Below are 20,953 nucleotides of genomic sequence, written 5' to 3' on the forward strand. Positions count from 1 at the left end.
GATACAGTTACGGCACGGTCTAGTGAATTCGTTTGTGCGAAATGCAAAGCGTTGGATCCACCACCACCCGCTAGCACGCGAACCGGGCGATCGAGTGGTGCAAGTTCGAAGAGAATGCAGATTGCTCGGGATCTTCAGCGGTTAGAGGAAGAAAGAAATTTGCGGGAACGACTGGAAGATGAAAGGATGCAGAACGAGAAGTTGCTGGTCGAAAAAGCGATGAGAGAAAAATTGGAACGCGAAAAGGAGTACTTGGATCGGAAGCATGAATTGCTTCGCCAGCAAGACGAGGAGGCATTGAGTATGCGGAGTAGCCGTAGCAGTCGAAGTCAAGCAAGCAGTCGACACAAGGTAGAGGCTTGGTTTGACCAACAACAAAGGCTCGATTCGCTCATCCTTCCGTTGAATCAAAAGGATCCTGAACAGGTATCTGCGAATCCACCTGCAGACCCTGTGGGTTCATCAACACCTGTGGACATGAGCAAAATTACTGACGTCGAACTCCAGCAGGCTCCAGCTGGAATCATGGAAGCTGAATCCGTTCCTCGTACAACTGATAGCATTTCCATTGGAGAAAGTCCGGGGACGGAAGATGATTTCCGTCAAGTTCAGCCACAGTATAATATAGAACGACAGCCAAACGTTCCCAGTCTACCGTTGGTGAACTTACAGCCGTTCATTCGTCTTCTGGAGGAAGCGAATCCCACAAGCACGTTCGTCCCAAAACCAATAAATGCGGATCCAAGAATCGTGAAGAGAGTTATGGGGCCATCATTACCCTACGCAGTATGGCAACGCGAAACAAGCGAGATGCGGAAGCAGCATGCTCGTGAACAGCAATGCCCAGAGGAATTAGAAGAACCCCGTAATCGACACCATCGCGAGCAGGAGTTGGTTGATCTGTTGAAGCGTTCCGAGGAACAGCGGGAGCAGGACAGGTTGCGGATGCAGGAAATTGAGGCTATGCTAACGAGGCAACATGTAATCGAAAAGCAACATCAAAAGGAGAACGACGTTAGGAGAAAGCGAGAAATGGAGTTAATAAATCAACTGAAGCTCATTGAACAACAGTACATGCAGGAAAAGGTGAAGCGTGACGAAGAAAGGCAATCGTTTCTGGCCAAGGAACAGCATCTGACTGAGCAGCTGGATTTTTTGCGTCTACAGAGCAGACAACCATCGACTGCGGAACAGCACGGAAAACTGACGGATCCAACTTGCCAACAAGGTTCAACCGTGAGTACTAACCCTCCAGCGGCTCCGGTAAGTAGTTCTCAAATGGAGCATTTCGAAACAAGTCATTTGTACGAGACAAATCCGAATCGACCTACACCGTGTCCAAGTATTGCAAGTCAGTATAGGAGAGTAGGATCCCCCCAGACTCCATATGTAACTCCAAAGTTAGGGCCAAGGCAGCCAGACTTCATTCAAGCCGAACCGGCGCAATTCGATCTCTTCGAGTCCGCCTATCCTCAACCGGTGTTACAAGCCCCTACACCTCATCAGATGGCAGCAAGGCAAGTCATATCGAGAGAGTTGCCGATTTTCTCTGGTGACCCCATCGAATGGCCACTTTTCATTAGCAGCTACAATCATTCTACCGAGGCATGTGGCTACTCCTCTTCAGAAAACCTGCTACGTTTGCAACGATCTCTGAAAGGTGCAGCCAAGGAAGCTGTTAGTAGTTTTCTCCTGCATCCGTCTACAGTGCCACTGATCATTTCCACCCTTCAGACGCTGTACGGGAGACCTGAACAGATAGTGCACAATCTTGTAGCTAAAGTGCGTAGTACGCCCGCTCCGAAAGCAGAAAGACTGGAGACGCTTATCCAGTTCGGTTTGGCTGTGCAAAATTTGTGTGGTCATTTAAAAGCGGTAGGAATGGCAAACCATCTTTCCAACCCTATCCTGCTTCAAGAGCTGGTGGACAAGCTGCCGGCCAATATTAAGTTTAGCTGGGCACTTCACCAAGAGAATCTACCCATGGTTGATTTGGATTCATTCAGTGAATACATGAGGAAGGTTACGAACGCTACCAGTGGAGTTACGAACTTCTGCGTAACAGGAAAACCTACGAAAGACGAAAAGGTCAAGATAAAGGATAAGGCTTTCGTGAATGCTCACGCGACGTATGAACGGAAGGATTCAAAGCCAGCTACCAATCCAGTATCCACTGATCAACGAGAGCAGATCCAAGATTCTAAAGGGAAACGAAGCGAAGGAAGTAAGTACTGTCCAGTATGTAGCGTTGACAACCATACTACTGCGAGCTGCCCAGTCTTCAAGAAGCTTTCAATAGATAATCGGTGGAATTTTGTGAAGGAAAACAGGCTGTGTCGCCGTTGTCTGGTTTCCCATACTCGTTGGCCATGCGAAGGTGAAGTCTGCGGAATAAATAGTTGCCAAAAACGACACCATCGACTGCTACACTATGAACCAGCCAAAAAGCAATGCCAGCAAGCAGTGAACTCAACCGATGCAACTGTGACTATCCATCGTCAGCCCTTTTCTTCAACATTGTTCAAAATCCTACCGGTGACACTGTATGGGAAGAATGGCTCAGTAAACACGTACGCTTTCTTGGATGATGGTTCGTCTGCAACCCTCCTGGAGAAAACCATAGCGAACGAATTGGGTATGAGTGGGAGTGCCCATTCCTTATGCATTCATTGGACCAGCGGAATAAATAAAAAACTTGCGACAATGGAATTGGAAACTTTCAGTATTTCGGAGCCTGGGAGTGAAAAACGCTTCAACCTTTCCGAAGTGTACACTGTTGAGAATCTGGGTTTGCCTGAACAGACGTTGGATTTCGAACAGCTAACGAAAGAGTTCGAACATTTGCGTCATCTTCCCGTCAAAAGCTTCCAAAGGGCCGTTCCTGGATTGCTGATTGGATTGAGCAATTCGCATCTGCTGACCACCGTAAAGATTCGAGAAGGCAAGGAGCAAGAACCAATCGCTTCAAAGACCCGTATAGGATGGGCCGTCTGTGGTCGTGTACGAGGGGGAGAAAAGCAATTCCACCACCGTCAGATGCACATATGTACAGATTCGTTCGACCACGACCTGCACGACTACGTCCAGGAGTTTTTCTCTGTGGAAAGCCTTGGAGTAGCCATAGCCCCAAACCTGGAAGGTAGTGAGGAGCAACGAGCACGTCAAATTCTCGAAGAAACAACAGTACGGACAGAGAGCGGTAAATTTGAAACTGGGCTACTGTGGAAGCATGATATAATTGAGTTTCCGGATAGTAGACCAATGGCTGAGCGTCGATTAAGATGCCTGGAGAGACGTCTGGAGAAGAATCCACAGCTATACGATAGCGTGCGGCAACAAATAGCCGATTACGAGTCAAAAGGATATATCCACCCAGTAACCAATGAAGAAATGTCGAAGTTTGACCCGCGACGCACCTGGTACCTTCCGTTAGGCGTGGTACTCAACCCGAACAAGCCCGGGAAAATACGAGTCATCTGGGACGCGGCGGCAAAAGTTGGCGGAGTATCTTTGAACACGATGCTTCTGAAAGGACCAGACTTCTTAACACCGCAGCTGTCTGTAACGTTTAAATTCCGTGAGCGGGAAGTGGCGTTTTCCGGCGACATTCAAGAGATGTTCCTTCAAGTCGGAATCCGTAAAGAAGATCGCAGCGCGCTGTTATTTGTCTATCGCAATTCTCCAAGGGAGCCGATGGTGACGATGGCGTCCGACGTTGCTATCTTCGGAGCAACTTGTTCTCCAGCTCAATCACAATTTGTGAAGAACCGGAACGCTACAGAGAACGAGGAAGAATACCCTAGAGCAGCGGCAGCGATCAAAAACAAGCATTACGTCGACGACTATCTTGATAGTGTCGACACTGAAGAGGAAGCCGTTGAGCTAGCATTGGATGTGGCTAAAGTCCACCAAAAAGCTGGTTTCCATATCCGCAACTGGGTTTCAAATCGATCATCAGTCCTCGAAGCAATCGGTGAAGTGAACCCAGTAACAGTGAAAAATCTTTCGATGAACAGTCAGAGCGGTTTCGAGCGGGTTCTTGGGATGTCGTGGCTACCGTGCGAAGATGTGTTCTGTTTCACAATCAACGTACAAGACAACCTGGATGCTGAGATTGCGCCGACCAAGAGGAGAATGCTTGGCTTCGTAATGAAAATCTACGATCCATTGGGGCTAGTTGGCTCGCTAGTTGTACAAGGAAAGATACTACTCCAAGACGTCTGGAGAGCTAAAGTGGATTGGGACGAGCAAATTCCCGAAGTTCTGTTCGCACGATGGAAACAATGGATGCAGATTCTGAAGGAGGTGAACGAAGTCCGCATACCTCGATGCTACTTTCCGGGATACAGTCCAGCCTGTTACGATACCTTGGAGCTCCACATATTCGTGGATGGAAGTGCACAAGCATATTCCTCTGCTGCTTACTTTCGTGTTCGAGATCGTGGCCAGATACGATGTGCGTTAGTTGCCTCTAAAACAAAAGTAGCTCCGCTTCAACTAGTTTCTGTTCCACGATTAGAATTGCAAGCGGCCGTAATTGGTGCACGTTTGCGGAAGTCCATCGAGGATGGTCACTCAATAAAAGTCACACGCACGTACTTCTGGAGTGATTCTAGCACTGTCATTTCGTGGATCAAATCCGACACCCGTCGATATCGGCAGTACGTAGCGTTTCGAGTCAATGAGATTTTAAGCTTATCCAAAGCTGAAGAATGGCGATGGTTAGGAACTAAGAGCAATGTTGCAGATGAAGCCACCAAGTGGGGAAAAGGACCAAACTGCAAGTCTGGAAGTCGCTGGGTACGTGGTCCTGCCTTTCTGCATGGTGAAGAGAATTGTTGGCCGAAGGATAAGTTCGAGATAATCGACGAAACGCAAGAAGAGCTGAGACCAGCGTACGTGTGCAGTCACTTTGTGGCAGAGACAATCATCGACATATCACGATTCTCCAAATACGAACGGCTGCTACGGAGTATGGCGTATGTGCACCGTTTCAGTAATAAGCTTTTGCAACGAATGAAAAGAATGCCGTTCGAAGATACAGGGAGTATAAGTGGTGAGGATTTGCGGAATGCGGAGAGATTTCTCTGGCGATACGCTCAGTCAGATGTTTATCCAGATGAGGTCGCCTTATTGAAGCGCAACAGCCATTTGACACCAAATAAACGACAATCGCTGTGTCGAAGCAGTTCGTTAGCGAATCTTCCACCTGTAATGGATGAACACGGACTGATCCGTGTGGATGGTCGAATCGCTGCTGCAGATTACGTAGAATACGATGCCAAGTTCCCTGTGATACTGCCTAAGGGACACCCGATCACAAGCTTGTTGTTGGACTATTACCACCGAAAGTTTCGCCACGCTAACAATGAAACGATCGTGAACGAAATTCGTCAGAAGTTTTACGTGCCGAAACTAAGAACTCAAGTTCGATCAGTAGCAAAACGTTGCCAGTGGTGCCGTATTTACAAAGTCGTTCCGGAAGTGCCGAAGATGAGTCAACTACCTCGGTTCCGTATTACGCCCTTTGTGAGACCTTTTACGTTTGTAGGCATAGACTACTTCGGGCCTTATCTAGTAAAAGTCGGTCGTTGTGCGGTCAAGCGTTGGGTAGCGATATTCACGTGTCTAACCGTTCGGGCTATACACATGGAGGTAGTGCATTCTCTGTCAACGGATTCGTGCAAGAAGGCAGTTCGACGGTTTATAGCTCGCCGAGGAGCGCCACAAGAAGTGTACACGGATAACGGAACAAACTTCATTGGTGCGAGTAAAGAGCTAAACGACGAACTACGAGAAATCTACAACACCTTGGGCAGCAGTTTTACGGATACGAATACTCAATGGCGGTTCAACCCACCGGCTGCCCCACATATGGGCGGATGTTGGGAGCGGATGGTCCGATCCGTGAAGACTGCTATTGGAACTTTGCCGGAGTCGCGGAAGTTGGACGACGAATCGTTTATCACCCTACTGGCAGAGGCGGAGCACATGGTGAATTCGCGCCCGTTAACCTTTTTGCCACTCGATAGCGAAGAGAAGGAGTCGTTAACTCCAAACCATTTTTTGATGCTTAGCTCTAATGGAGTTCGACAATCGATCAAGATGCCGGTAGATGAAAAAAGCGCTCTGAAAGGCAGTTGGGAGCTAATTCAGAACAAGTTGGATTACTTCTGGACTCGCTGGACCGTCGAGTATTTGCCAATAATATCTCGGCGATCAAAATGGTTCAAGGAGGTTGCACCAATCGAGGTAGGAGCGTTGGTGATGATAGCAGACGGGAAAATCCGGAACCAATGGATACGTGGTCGTGTTACCCGGACATATCCCGGCAAGGATGGAGCAGTACGACTAGCAGACGTAGAGACGCCTACAGGGGTGTTGAAGAGAAGAGCGGTGTGCAAGCTGGCAGTTTTGGATGTCTGCGATCGTCAGGAACCTGCAATGAGCAATGGTGATATAGGCAACGGGCATCATGGAGCAGATCGTCGTGGATATGGTGCCGTCGAACCAGTGTTCACACGACACGAGGGGGAGGATGTTGCGACGACTGCATCCATCGAAGCGCCCCTCGAACGCATAGAAACCATCCATGCGAATGAGTGGGGAACTGTCAAATCAAATAAGAATTGAGAAACAGCTTATCATTGTTGATTGATGTGGAAGCAGAATCATTTATTAAGAAGTGAATTATAATCTATATTATTACTATATCCTTATTAAAACTAAATATTTACAGATAGCGCCTTGAATTACAATATATTAAATATAAAAATTTGAATTTGTTTGCCTAGTAAGAGACCAAATGTAAGTAATATGAAATATGCCATTCGACTATCTCTAACTAATAAATTTATAGCTTTGAGCTAATCTCATCGGGAACATTGACGAGTTTTTGCTGAAAAGACCTCCGAAAGGCCAATACGTCTTAACACACAGCTTTGTTAAGAAATGCTTTAAGTAATTCATTTTGCATCTCTACTTCAAAATCTTGCCAGTAAGTTCATCATGTACAGGAATTTTGTTTAGAATTTTATCACGAGTTTGTTTACCAAAGTTCATGTATTTAATTTTTTTAAACTGAAATCAGAGATATAACATGGTAACCTTATTTTAAGCTAATGTTCGTCTCGTAAATAATGATAAATGAAATCTCGAAAAAGGTTATCTTTTTGACCATTTATGACAATCAAGTCTTATCCCGGACAGATAACTGTTACGAAATATTTGAAATTACTGCAGTTCTCTACATTCTAGATTCGCCTAATATGTAGAATGGTTAATATTCACTTAGATCATAGTTTCATTTCTAGTCATGTCAATGACTAATACTTTCCCTTTATCTAACACATCGAAAAAAACCTTGGAGGAAAGGAGATAGTTTTCGTCTGGGTTCCAGGACATGTCAACATTGTCGGAAATGAAGCCGCCGACGAAGCAGCCAAACGAGGACGAATCAGTCGACCCCTAAAAGAAGGTACCCCGATAGAAGATTTAGTTGAATGGTTCAGAAATCTCGTTTATTCAAAATTTCATGAAGCATGGCTGAATGAATCAACTGAAAATCAGCTTAGAGTCATTAAGCCTACTACTGCAAAATGGATCGACAGATCAGCTCTTGCAGAACAAAAATGTTTAACTATGGTAGGTGTACCAGTTATGGCCATAGTGATTCCCTATTTCGCCATGCGTAATAATTTGAATGTCTCAACATTTTTAAAAGTTTTTTTGTGTTTTAGCAGTAAGATTAACGATATATCTTGATGTTAAAACATTCAAAAAGATTAAAAATGTGAAAGCTATCCGAATTTCGCATATGGTCAAATTGGGAACCACTATGTCCATAACTGGTACACTTTCCCTAGTTGTCGTACAGTCGACTCACCAAAGGTCACATACTCGATAAAACATCACCTCCAGTCTGCAGCATGTGTCAAGAATAAAACAGCATAGAACACATTAGCTGTGTTCAATGACTTTGATCGAACTTGCTCGGGGTTGGTTGTACTAGCTCGTATTTTTTGTCAACAAATAACTGTCAAAGCTACTTCGAGCAACTCCAAGCTGCTTTCTCAATGAACGCTCTTTTTACTCTTTTTACTAATTTACCGGAATTCCACGTGAAAAAAAATTCGCGCACTTAACAATCCGTATCGCTTCGGAATTTTGCTTTTTTTTCTCAATGTTTACGTTTTAAACGTCAAAAACACGAGCTACTGCGAGCTGGTTGAACTAGCTCGGACTCTAGCTTCCAACCTGTTTCGAGCGACTCGGAGTTGGTTGGACTCGGCTCAATGAACACAAACCCGAGCGACTCGAAGTAGGTTGGAGTGGCTCAATGAACACCAAAAGCTGACTCGCAAGTGGTTGCAACCAAGTTCGAGCAGCTCGTTGAACACAGCTATTCTAATCCATTGTAATCAGTTTAAAAGTCTAAGAGACAAAATAGGATTAGCTAAATCAATGAAAAACATTTTGAAGATTGACAGAAAATCAGAAGGAAAGTTATTAGCGTTTCTCAGAAGAGCGAAATTGTTTGAATTATTGTAAATAATTAAATCTTTTTTAAGAGGCAAATTAATTCAATAATTTAAAGCCTCTATAATAAACGCAAAAAAAGACTAATACTTGTAGTTTTCAAGTCACTTTTAGGCCACTTTTTGGTCACTATTTGGTCACTTTTTTGATCATTTTGGTCACTAAAGTCACTATTATTTTGCTGTCTGACTGCTACCAGCCCTGGTATAGGGATGGTTATACCATGTCAAAATCGTTATCGAAGATCTCAACGCTCAGGTTGGCCAGGAGGAGGAATTTAGACCGATTATAGGAAAGTTCAGCGCTCACCAGCTTACGAACGAAAACGGCCTTAGATTGATTGATTTCGCCGCCTCCAAAGACATGGCCATACGTGGTACCTATTTCCAGCACAGTCTCCCGTACCAGTACAGCTGGAGATCACTCCAACAGACTGAATCGCAAATCGACCACGTTTTGATTGATGGAAGACACTTCTCGGACATTATCGAAGTCAGAACCTATCGCGGCTCAAACATCGATTCGGATCACTACCTAGTGACGGTTGAAGTGCGCCAACGACTCTCCGTTGTCAACAACATTCGGTACCGACGCCCGCCACGGTACAATCTGGAACAACTCAAGCAACCCGAAGTCACAACTGATTACGCGGAAAGCCTTGAAGCAGCGTTCCCGGAAGAGGGAGAGCTCACCGAAGCCCCTCTTGAGGACTGCTGGAGTAGTCTCAAAGCAGCCATTAATAACGCAGCGTAAGGTGCCATTGGGTTCGTGGGAGGAAATCGACGGAACGGTGGGTTCGACGAGGAGTGTCAGACGGTTTTGGAAAAGAAGAATGCAACACGGGCGATTATGCTGCAGCACACACTTAATTTATTTCGCCGGGGCCGGCAAAAATAATTGCCGAGAACCTACACACTTAAATTATTTCACCGACCTCAGTAAAATTTTTCGCCGAGAACTTAACAGCTGAGAGCTCGGTAAATTTTAACGCCGAATCTCGGTACTTATTTTACCGAGATTTCGGCAATCCGAATTTTTTGCCGAGATCTCGGCGAACGTTACCGAGATTCGGTAAACGTTTACCGAGATCTCGGTAAAAGTTTTACCAAGAATCGTCAAATTATTACCGAGATATCAGCTGTTGGGTTCTCGGCGAAACCGTTTAAGTGTGTAACAGCTGAGATTTCGGCAAAAATCTCGGTAAAAGTTCAAAGTACCGATTGAACTAAAAAATGTGAAATCAATCCAGCTGTCAAAATTTTACGAAAAGATCGGCAATCCATTGCTGAAAATCTCGGCACATCACTACCAAAATTCGGTAAATGGTTATTGTTTCGTTTTGAAGAAGAATAAGAAGAAGAAAAAAAACTACACATAAATTTCAATAATCAAAACAAGTTTATATAAATTAAATATTTTATGTATCGTGACTTGTACCAATAACTGAAAACATCTAAATCGTCAAAAAAAAAATGTGAAATTTTGTGCTTCCCCTTAAAAGCAAATTGCTAGCAGCACAACCATTTTTGCTGCACTTCCATTGCAAGGAGTAGAAGTTCCCGGGAAATATTCCTAAAATTTTAATAGAAATAGCATTATCTGAACCTGACTCGTTCATTCACACGATTCACATCATTTATAGGCACAAATATACGCCATAATACAATAAATTATGTGAATACTTACATAAAGGCGCTCTCCTCTTTTCCAAAAACGTTTCAAAATATTTCGAGCACATGGTGGTTTCTGCAGTTCTGTGTCTTCGGTTTTGACAGATGCACTTTGCCGAAATTCAGTAAAAATATTTGTTTGATGATTGTTTTGGTAAAATGGATTACCGAGTCTCATGTCGTTTTCGTTTTTAGGAACTGGGTCGGTGATCAACACATAAATAAACCAACGTCAAGCAAAATGTGGTTCGGTCGAACATGAACCGGGTTGGGGTTGAAACTGTGATTCAGAACGGGTTGCGCCAGTTCCAACCTAGGTTCAAAAACGAATTCGACATCAGTTATTCATGAAAACTACCGATTTTCGTCAATTTACATCTGTCAACATCGCTCAACTGTCAAAATTGAACGAGATTTCAGTAAAAATATGTTTTACCGACTGAATTCGTCATTTAAGTTTACCGAAATGAAATTCTACGATTAAGTGTGCAAGGCACCCGTCAAAACGTGGAACGATACAAACAGAAGCGAAGAAAGCAAACCCATCTATTCCGGGATAAAAAGCGCCGCCTGGAAGAGTTGGAGTGCGAAGAGATGGAGCAGCTGTATCGTTCCCAAGAAACACGTAAGTTCTACACGAAACTCAATGCATCTCGCAAAGGCTTTGTGCCGGGATAAGGATGGTGGTATCTTGACGGACGAACATGAGGTGATTGAAATGTGGAAGCAGCACTACGATGAACACCTAAACAGCGCAGATGAGGAAGATCAAGACAGCAGGAGGAATGCCTTCATCAGTACGGCGGATGAGGGAGACGTGCCAACTCCCACAATAGGTGAAGTTAACTCTTCTACCGGCAGCTTCATTTTTTACCGCAAAAGAATTTTAATCGTATTCGAATATTGACTATTCGGAACAATACATTAATGAGAGTATGTTGTTAATAAATGAAGCAATTTGGTGCAGGCTTCTGGAACCACGCTGGTCAAATTCAGATTAATTAAGTAATTAGGTAATTTTCAGATATCTCCAAGAATTCTTAATTGATTTGTATGATTTTTGTAGAGTAGCTCCTTATTACCTGGCATTATATAGCCCACATTTTTTTTTTTTTGATAAATTGGCCAAAACCAAAATGGCCGCCAAAGACATTTTATATGGAATATGTCGGTCCCCCAAGGAACTACGGAATATCCTCAAAACCAGATCACCGATGATTAATGTCGACACGGATTCCTAAACTAGAAGTGTTGTTTGAGAACTTGTGAAAAAATGGTGCAAACATATTGAAAAACAAAAAAGTTATAACGATGCGAATATCAAGTCCCTACGCACCACCTATTCATCGATTTCAAAGCGGCCTATGATACCATCGACCGCGAAGAGCTATAGAAGATTATGGACGAGAATGGTTTTCCCGGGAAACTGACTAGACTGAACATGCGGGCACAATCTTCAATAAATCCAGCCAGTTCATCTGCTTTGCTGACGACGTGAACATTGTCGGAAGAACGTTCCAGGTGGTTTCTGAACAGTATATCAGGCTGACACGTGAAGCAGATCGGATTGGATTGAAGGTAAATCGTCGAAGACGAAATATCTGCTGGCTGGAGGAACCGGAAGTCGTGCTTACTACGGACTCCACAAGACCTTGCGGTCTGGCAAATCAAAACTTCACTTCCGTACTAAGTGTACCATGTACAAGACGCTGATAAGACTGATAAGATAAGTCCTCTACGGACATGAGACGTGGACAATGCTCGAAGAGGACCTGCAAGCGTTAGAAGTTTTTGGATGGCGTGTGCTTAGGACGATCTTTGGCGTAGTATGTGAGAACGGAACCCAGTATCCAGAAAGTCGTCAATGGTGGAATGGTACGATGGGCGGGACATGTTGCGATAATGCCGGACTACAAACCCGCAAAAATGGTGTTCACCTCGAATCCGGCCGGTACAAGACGAAGGGGAGCGCAACAAGCTAGGTGGTTTGACCAAGTGGAGCAGGATCTTGGAAGAGTGGGGCGATCGAGAAACTGGAGAGACCGAGGATTCAGCCTTGACAAGTAAACCTGTCAGGCAGCTCCAACTGAATACCACAAAAAAACAGTCTATTGATTTTCAATCGTAATGTTTAATGTGATTTTGAATAATTTAGCTTAGAACGCCATTTTGACTGTTAAATGGTCGAACAAAGCTGTGGGAAAACGGTCAAGGATTAGTCTATATGCGAATATAGAACCATTATAATGCTTAATTATTGCTTGTGCGCATCAGCATAAGCAATTAGAAGCAACTATTATGCAGTAAGAGTTTCATTTGGTAAACATGCTGTTATTATGACGTGTCAGCATTTGTAATTCTATTATAATGCCTATAGGCATGTTTGATGCTAATTTGGAGTTAATTATTTGTGCTTACGATAACTTGGTTCATCATGAATGTGTAATGATTTTGAATATTTCTTATTTCCACAGACGTTTTTCATCAGATGCCAAACACCTACTGATACCATCGGTGGATCCTTCGGCACAAAAAGAGAAATCCGCTGCTGTTTCGCCGCTATCATTGCTATCTCCTTTTGAGCCGGAACCACCCTCGTCGTCCTCATCGTCAACGCGACCTCGTCCCACAACTTTGCAACCCTCGGCGCATCATCAGTCCAAATCGTCCACTTCATCATCACAGCACCGCCGTCAGCATCACGTGCTAAGCAATTCCAACAGTGAAAAGTCCCTAGTATCTCCCGTATCTAGCTCCACGTGGAACCCATTCGGCGATGCATCCTCCTTTAGTCCGAACTCCACACTCATGGAGGACCAACTGTTCGGCGCCGAGTTCGACAAGCTACGTTTGGAAGGCGGTAGTCAGACGTCCATCGTGACTTCTCCCGAAGAGATGAAATCCGAAAGCACGTGGTTGAGAAGATCGCAGCATCAGCAGCAGCAACAGAGGTTCTCTTTGCCAACCCTCACGCAAGCCGTTTCTACCGGTGTGCTGCCGACGTCTACAGTAGAAGTGGTTCCGGAAGAGGATCCATTCGGGTCGGCTCCGTTTACCCTACCTAAACGGGTGAAGGACAAAACCGGGCGATCTTCAAAGCTGACCTCGAAGCTGAGCGAAGTAATAGCTGGAGCTGCTGGCGGCGGAGTCTTGTGGCGACATTCCGCTGGAGGTGGAGGTAAGGAGAGTTTGATTTCGTCTGTTCCCGGGGCGATGAACGGAGAGAACGGAAGGGAGGGGAATGGCGATGAGGGGTTGGACAAGTCCGCACTGTTAGGAATTAAGTTGGACGATTTGATCAGCGGTGGAGAGAAAGGTTCGCCGAACTTTATAAAATTGCCGTTGGACGATAGGAACAAGTATGAGAAGCTGAATTCGAATGATGTTACGTCGGATGATAGTGATTTGGATTATCCGGATGGAACTGGAGGGCAGAAGAAGCAGAGCTTTAAGCAATTTGTGGAGAACAACATACCGGAGAAGTTGCAAGCGGTTTATCACAAGGTCGATAAAGGGCAAATCAAGAACGCGCAGATTGTAAAGAAGCTGCGGGGCAAGGTTGTGAGCAAAGACGATGGAAAGAAGGGATCAAGGGGTGCCAGATCGAAAGATAAGCAGCGTGGCAAGGACGCGGTCGGAGATAATGAATGCAAGGAAGGTGAATCAGATGATTCAATCGGGTCGGCTAGTGATCTGAGGGCAAACGATGATTTTCCCGATGGAGAAGAAGGAGAAAATGGGAAAACCGTTGCTGGCAAACCGTCGAAGAAACTCAACAGAATGACGTTCGGCGATGGAAGCGTAGATGATTGTATTAGTGAGAGTATTAAGACCTGCGGATCAAGTGCCTATCATGCTGAGTGTGAAAGCGTTACGACAAACGAAGACAACACCAGTCGAATCGTCACCAGAGTACGGGTCAAGAAACGAGAGCACGATTCGAAGCATAGTGTAATCGACGAAGACGATTCAGGCGAAGAAGATATGTTACAAGGGGACAAACCTTTGCTGTTGGACGATGAACTAGATTACGAATCTGCTCCGGAAAATAATACTAGCGGTGAGGAAGTTCTTATGGATCCTTTTACTCCAGAGTCTTTGCCTGATGAATCGGAGAAATTGACCGAAGAAGATGAAGTAGATTTGGATCCATTCGCAATGGCTCCTTTCAAGAAACCGGCAGTTCCTAAGCGAAGCAGTATTAAATATCAACCTAACGTGAACCCTATTCCTGAGAATTGTCCTACCATACCAGCACCGACACTACCTCCAACTTTGGACAACTTTTGCCCTTCTACACCCATCAAGCTTGTCCGATCTCTACCCGAACCCAGTGATCCTCCACCGGTTCTTCCTACAGCACCAGTAGCTCCAGAACCGGTAGTAGCATTCTCCCAACGATCTCCCAACACCCGAACCGATCTATTCGGCTCGGAACCGTTCCCCTCACTAGTCCTATCGCCCCCTATAGTAGCTGTCCGACCTATGCCGGAAGTCACGCCAATTCCAACGGTTACCGTCCAATCGGGATCCATCGCACTAACGCACATCATTCCAAACGCGAAGGCAGCTTTACCCATTGTTATCCCATTGGAACCGGTACCGGCACCTCCAATCACTCCAAAGCAGCCCACTCAGCCCCCAATGAACGCGCGAACATCGTACGTCAACTTCAGCCAAATTCCGACGCAAAGCGTCAGCAGCATCTCTCCGGACAACAACTATGTCAACTTCTTAACGGATTACGACGAAGATGACGATGTACGGAAGCTGAAGTCCGACGAATACGACGATAGCAGCGACACGGTTGTGAAGAGTTCCTCTAAGAGTGGTGGGTTCCTCAGCAAAAAAGAAAAAGTTAAGTACAACTCCCTGAAAGATCACAAAATATCCCCCGGAAAGGAAGACTCCGGGCATCTGGGTATCCTAGGCGGAAGCACGGGGTCCGCCGGAAACCACACGTCGAAAATTCCAATAAAGCTTAGCCAAAAAGTTAAAGTTAATGTAGGCAGTTATAAGAAGGTATCCACCAAGGGTAGCAAGAAGGACAAGTCCAACGGCACAGGCGCCGAAGCGGAACGATACGAGGACAACGGCACAAAACCATCATCCAAAGCTTGCAAAAACATGGGATTCAGCAATATGAGCTTCGAGGATTTCCCGTCGGACGAAGCGCTCGAGGAGCATCAGCAGCAGCATCTCCATCGAAGCGGTGGCGGAGCGGCTGGCCTTGTCCAACGCCTCCACGCGCCATTCGAAGTCATCCGGAACGAGAAGACCCTGCTCGAGGCGGAGAAAAAGTTCGGATCGTTGAAACGACGGAGCAATCCGTTCTCATGATTGTATGCGTCGGAAGCTCAGAAGCGAAAGAAGTGAGTACGGGAGCACCATTCTGAAGGCGATCGGTTGGTAAGTTGTTCACATATTTATTTTGTAATATAACTATAGTTAGGATATTTATGTTGAAGCTTAGACAGCCGGACTGAATCTCACTAAAATCAGTTGTTTGAATAGTGAGATGTATATATAACAAAGTTACACTGGATTCAGTTGGACTCAAAATATATTCCTATGAGGAATACGATACATAAAAAACCGGTAATTGATGGCAAATGTGACGTTTACGATATGAAGACACCAACACGATTTAAAGTAACTGCGGCGATCTACAAGCCATTTCAAGAAGTTTTCAAGATCGCCTTCGCGACAAATATTCACGCGATGCACAGAAAAGCCGCCGAGAGATATCGTAGAGCTCCATCTGCTTTGGTCTGTGGTTATACTTCGTCAGTTGCCCCGAATGATCAGGGCTCACAGGTCCTCTTTATACTGCGTACAGCCAACAAAGTCATGGCTTCAACCCGTCAAACGCCAACTCTGGACCAACACCGTTAGATCTTCCTCTATCTACAGCCATATATTTCGTTTTTGGTAGAATTAATGACCAAACCTATTCTCGCTCTGCGATCCCGTCCAATGAGGTAAGCCAAGAAACATACTGTATTGGACAAAAAATTTGCAACTTTTTCGATTTTCCATACAAAATGACCAACTTTGGTAAGCTAGATCTCAGTTATTTATGGACCGATTCGAATAAAATTTTCACAGAACATCAAACACTGAAACTTGAATTTTAACATTGATTTTTGTACAATTTTTCAAACCACGAGTTTGATTGTAATAACGATTCAACTAATGGCCATGCCTATCACTGACATGCAATTATTTTCACTGACTTCCACTTGCTTCAATTTGTATAACGACACAAACGAGGTTTACACCCCGTCTGCATTCCGTACGTTACACGAGTTAAAAAGTTTGGAGGAAGGAGTTCTTTTTAAAAAAGGTGTGAACCTGACTACGACTCTAAAAAGACTAACTTTATTGCACCTAGCTAATTAACACCTAACCGATGAACGCCTCGCGATAACTGCTGCCTCAGCACCTCATGCGATGGGTCCCAAGTCCGTCTGACTGACCTATCGATCGCCGTTGCGATGTGGCTGAATTCTGCTGACTTCGCCAACTGCCGAGTTGGAATGTATCGAACTCCGGATAGCAACGTCGTTAACTCGACCCGCCTTAGTTATGAGGCTCCGTCCGAATTATATCTTCTAAACTCGTGTGTTGGAAACCAAACGTCATCTCCCTGGTTTTGGTGGTTGTTGTTGGTACGTCCCTCGGTTGTTGGTTGAATTGGATTTTCATCGTTTTCCTGCGGACAAAAATACTAAGAAGAATGGCCAAGCCGATTACGATAGGGGTGAGGGAAAACGTTCCGAGAATCGACCAAGGGGTCCACTGGAAACTGTTGTTCTCCAATCGTATAAGCTCCAAATCTTTCCTCGTTTCCGTTTGTAGGTGGTGCAGATGTTCCAAACTTATGTTGAAAATTTGTTGGCCTTTAGTTATGGTGAGACCATCCAATGATAACTGAATTGGTTTTCCGGTCAACTGTTGAACTTTATTGCTTACCATGAAGTTACTCACGTTGATCTTACAGTTATCGTAGGATACCAAGTAAGATTCCGATAGGTTTCTTTCTGACAATCCACAGTCAGATCTCATGGTAAAATTTCGTGCTGTATTGATCAGCAGGTGTTGATCATCTATGGAGACAATGTCTTCTGATGTTACAAATGGCTGACTGTCCTTGTAGGATTCTTGGTATGCACGTTGAATCGTCCAATCTTACTTCGGAGGGTTTGAATATGATTGGTTTCAAGGATTTGATGATGAACGTTTCGTTGCTATGTATGATGAAGTTTCTGTTTGGTAAATGAAGCTGTTGATTATTGTGGTTGATGGGATGGACGTGGACCTTTCGATAGATTTTGCTGTTGAGCTTAGGCAGTTTTATCAGAAGTGCGATTTCTCTCTGGTTGGTGGCGATGGAGGTAGATGCGTAGGATATGGCCTCTGCTGCGGTAGATACGATGACCTTTTCCCTAGCTAAGTCGTGAATAAATGTAGTGGTTTCATTATCGCTAAGTATCAAAATGTTTAATATTCCTAGTTTCGCTAACGTTATAATGTCCAAGATCTGACCAAGAGTTTGTGATAAAAATTTAAGATTTTCTAAAATCGCTATTGCGTGAAATTCGGTCGTTCTAGAGTTGAACATTTGAATTGCGTCCTTTGTTTTAAAAGCTACTTCTTTCAACTGAAGAGTTATCTCCCGATTAATTTTGACTTGCAGAGTATTATTTGAGACAAGATAGTTAATGGAAGAATTGATTAATTTCAAATCATCGGCGTCTGGGGTTCCTGCAATATATTTCCAAATTGTACCTAGGCACTTTATCCCAGCGCTTCTGTCTTTTATTAGGATTGAGTTTCTGTAGCAAAGAGTTTATAATTTCGAACTGTTGAAAGATAAGTGGAGAAAACTGGTTCTTTGGTAGATCTACGAATTGATTACTCAAAAGATCTACATAAAATCTAATTGAAGTTATATTGAAATGATGCAAGTAATAGTAAGATCCGCTCTGTCCCATGGTCAAGTGCGATTAGAGGTTGTCCGTCTACGTTGCGTATGTCAATTGTCTGAGCGGTGGCTAGTTGAAGGATCCAAAGTCTGGAAAGAACAGATGTCTTGCGTCTCTTTACTTGTCTTATTTTTATATCGTCTTTGTGAATTCGTCTGCCGTCTTTTGTCTGGACAGTACTCTTGTTGATTTGATGAATTTGAGTCTTTTTGTATCGAGGTTTATGTTTTACCCGCTGCCGAGTCTTTTCGTAAACTTCTTGATTTACTTCGAGATCAACTAGTTTCCTATTTTTATTGTGGAAAGTGAGGTCTTTTCTTTGCTTCATAATTAAATTTTGATAGACTGAATCAATTATGGAAGGACTTCTGGCAGATGGTAAAATAACTTCTGTCGGGGTGTGTTTCGTGGAACTGTGTATAGTATTGTTGTACTTGTTAAGAGACAAGAAAAGTAAGTCGTGAAGATTGTTGTTGGGGTTCTCCTGTTGCAAGTTCACTTTTACTTTGCTTGGAGGTCTTTTCGGAGACGAATAGGTATCCGGACTATGGTAGACCAGAGCGGTATCCACCAGAACGGACCTAATGACTCGCAGTAGATTGCTTGCCAAGAAGTAGGTTTAAAAGAAGTCCTGCTTTATTGAAAGGTTCTTACTTATATATGATTCGTACAATGTTTGCCTATCTATATTAACAGTAAGAGAAAAAGAGACGGCTGGAGAACCATTTACAAGAATGCAAAGTCAGAGAAATTTGGATGGCATTGCCCCTACTCGATAGTGCAATTTGAAACCCTTTTGTTCGAGTGCACCCGAGGACGGAGCCTACGCGGGAGGTGACGAGTGAAAGAATAGAACGATAGCTATTGCAGTGTCACATGTTTGTAATTGAGTTGTCTGTTATCTTCTTCTTCTTCTTTGCTCTGGTTGAGCCGTTGGAACAGCTCGTTTGAGGGTCAGTCATAGTTGACTATATGCCCTGTGTCATCTGCATCCGTCCGTGACTGTTGCTGGCGTTCGTTACAGGTCCAATTTACAGTGTTTTACAAAGTTGCAAATTTCTTTGTAGAGAGATATACTCTTGGATTGTAGTACTTCTACTAGTGTCCTGTAGGATAGGTCGAATTCGTAGTGCATCCTGATGTGGCCGTATTTCGGGCAGTCCATAATGACATGGTCTGCTGTTTCAGCCTCCTGACATAAATCGCATGTTTCGTCGTCCAAAATTTTCATTCGCGCCAACCAGTAGCGTGAATAGTTGTGTCCGGTCATTAAACGGTTTATCAGCCGAACTTCTTTGCCAGTTAGGTTCTTCCCGTGGAACCAGGGTTTTTCCTGGAATGCATCCTGTATTTCGTGGAATCGTTTGCCTTTTTCTTCAGAATAATGCTCGTACCATATCCTTGTGTTACGTGCCATTTGGTTTTTCAGGTGGTTGAATGCATCCTTTGTAAACAGCTCGTGTTGGTCTTTGTAAACAGCTGATGTTGGTCTTAACCCCGCACGAGCGAGTTCGTCCGCCAAGTCATTGCCACGCGTTTCGACGTGGCTCGGGATCCACTGGATTGCGGTTCCCCAGCGATGAGCTAACTCCAAGATGTCCGCGATAACAGTTTCTGCTTTTCTACTATCCAGCGCATTTTCGAGCATTAGGCAAGCTGTCATTGAATCAGTATAGATGACTTGACTCCTAAGTTGCCCTTCTTCAATGAGGAGAAGTGCTGTCTTCAGAGTCTGAAGTTCTGCTGCGGTGATGCTAATCTCTTGTTCGAGGCGAAATGATCGCCTCATTCGTGTTGCTTCGATAAAGATTCCTATTCCACATATCGTCGACTCTTTGGATGCGTCGGTGAAGACACGTCCCCGATCCTTGTATTTGCCATACATTACGCCAAGTGAGGCTTGCTTCAACTTGGCTTTAGGGAGATTTTTTTTTGATCCAGCAATTCCTTCAAGTGATGAGCAAATTTCAACGTTGATCTCAGCAGGTATTGTTACAATTGGCATGATCTTGTTGAAGAGAGATCTGTTTTGGTAGTATACTTATCCTCGTCTTCCGCTTCAAGTTCCGTCACTCTAATCAGCTGCTCCGAGACAATATTGCTTTTTTCAAAGCACCGTGCGATGTTCCTACCTGTTGCATACTCCATTCTCATTTCCAGCGGTTCTTGAGCCGAAATCGCCGCTAGAGCATTTAGCGGTGTACTTTTGGTACAGCCGGTCGCTTTCCTCAAACATTGGTTGTTTACGGTTTTCAAAATCTCTCTGTTTGTTTTCTTTGCGTTCCAAGTCACGGTACAACCATATTCCATTACGCTCCTTATCAACGCTTTGTAAATGTTCAGCAACACTTGTGGGTGGCTTCCGCATTTGATCCCGGATATCACCTTAATCATGTTTAGGCGATCGTTGATTTTTACTCGGGTTTCCCGTAGGTGCGCCCCAAAACTCAAGTAACGGTCCATCGTCACGCCCAGGTAACGGGTGTTTCTTACCGTTTCCAGAGGGGCATCATTTATTTTGACATTCATAGTCCTGTCACTGTTAGTGAAAAGAATCACCTTTGTTTTGTCTGGATTTACAGCAAAGTTCAGCTCTTCCGCCTGAGTTGTGGAGTTATCCACCGCGATTTGTAATTTGGAGTTGAGCGTTTCTGTGTTTCGAGCCCTTACGATTAATCCGAAATCGTCCGCATACTGGACTAGGACTACATCTTCGTCCACTTCCACCGCACTGTGTAGTCCTACGGTGTATACATT

The 20,953-nt window shown here is 44.4% G+C and overlaps 1 protein-coding gene across 1 annotated transcript in view; it reads left to right on the forward strand.

Moving 5' to 3' along the window:
* LOC5568217 overlaps window positions 1-16,019 on the forward strand; it is a 48,257-nt gene extending 32,238 nt beyond the window's left edge. Inside the window, exon 3 of the mRNA XM_021851290.1 lies at window positions 12,683-16,019. Coding sequence (XP_021706982.1) covers window positions 12,683-15,548 — 2,866 coding nt within the window. The 3' untranslated portion in view covers window positions 15,549-16,019. The remainder of the gene's footprint in view (window positions 1-12,682) is intronic.
* Window positions 16,020-20,953: the final 4,934 nt, after the last annotated feature.

The sequence above is a fragment of the Aedes aegypti genome, chromosome 3 (assembly GCF_002204515.2).
Source record: "Aedes aegypti strain LVP_AGWG chromosome 3, AaegL5.0 Primary Assembly, whole genome shotgun sequence".
Classification (NCBI taxonomy): Eukaryota; Metazoa; Arthropoda; class Insecta; order Diptera; family Culicidae; genus Aedes; species Aedes aegypti.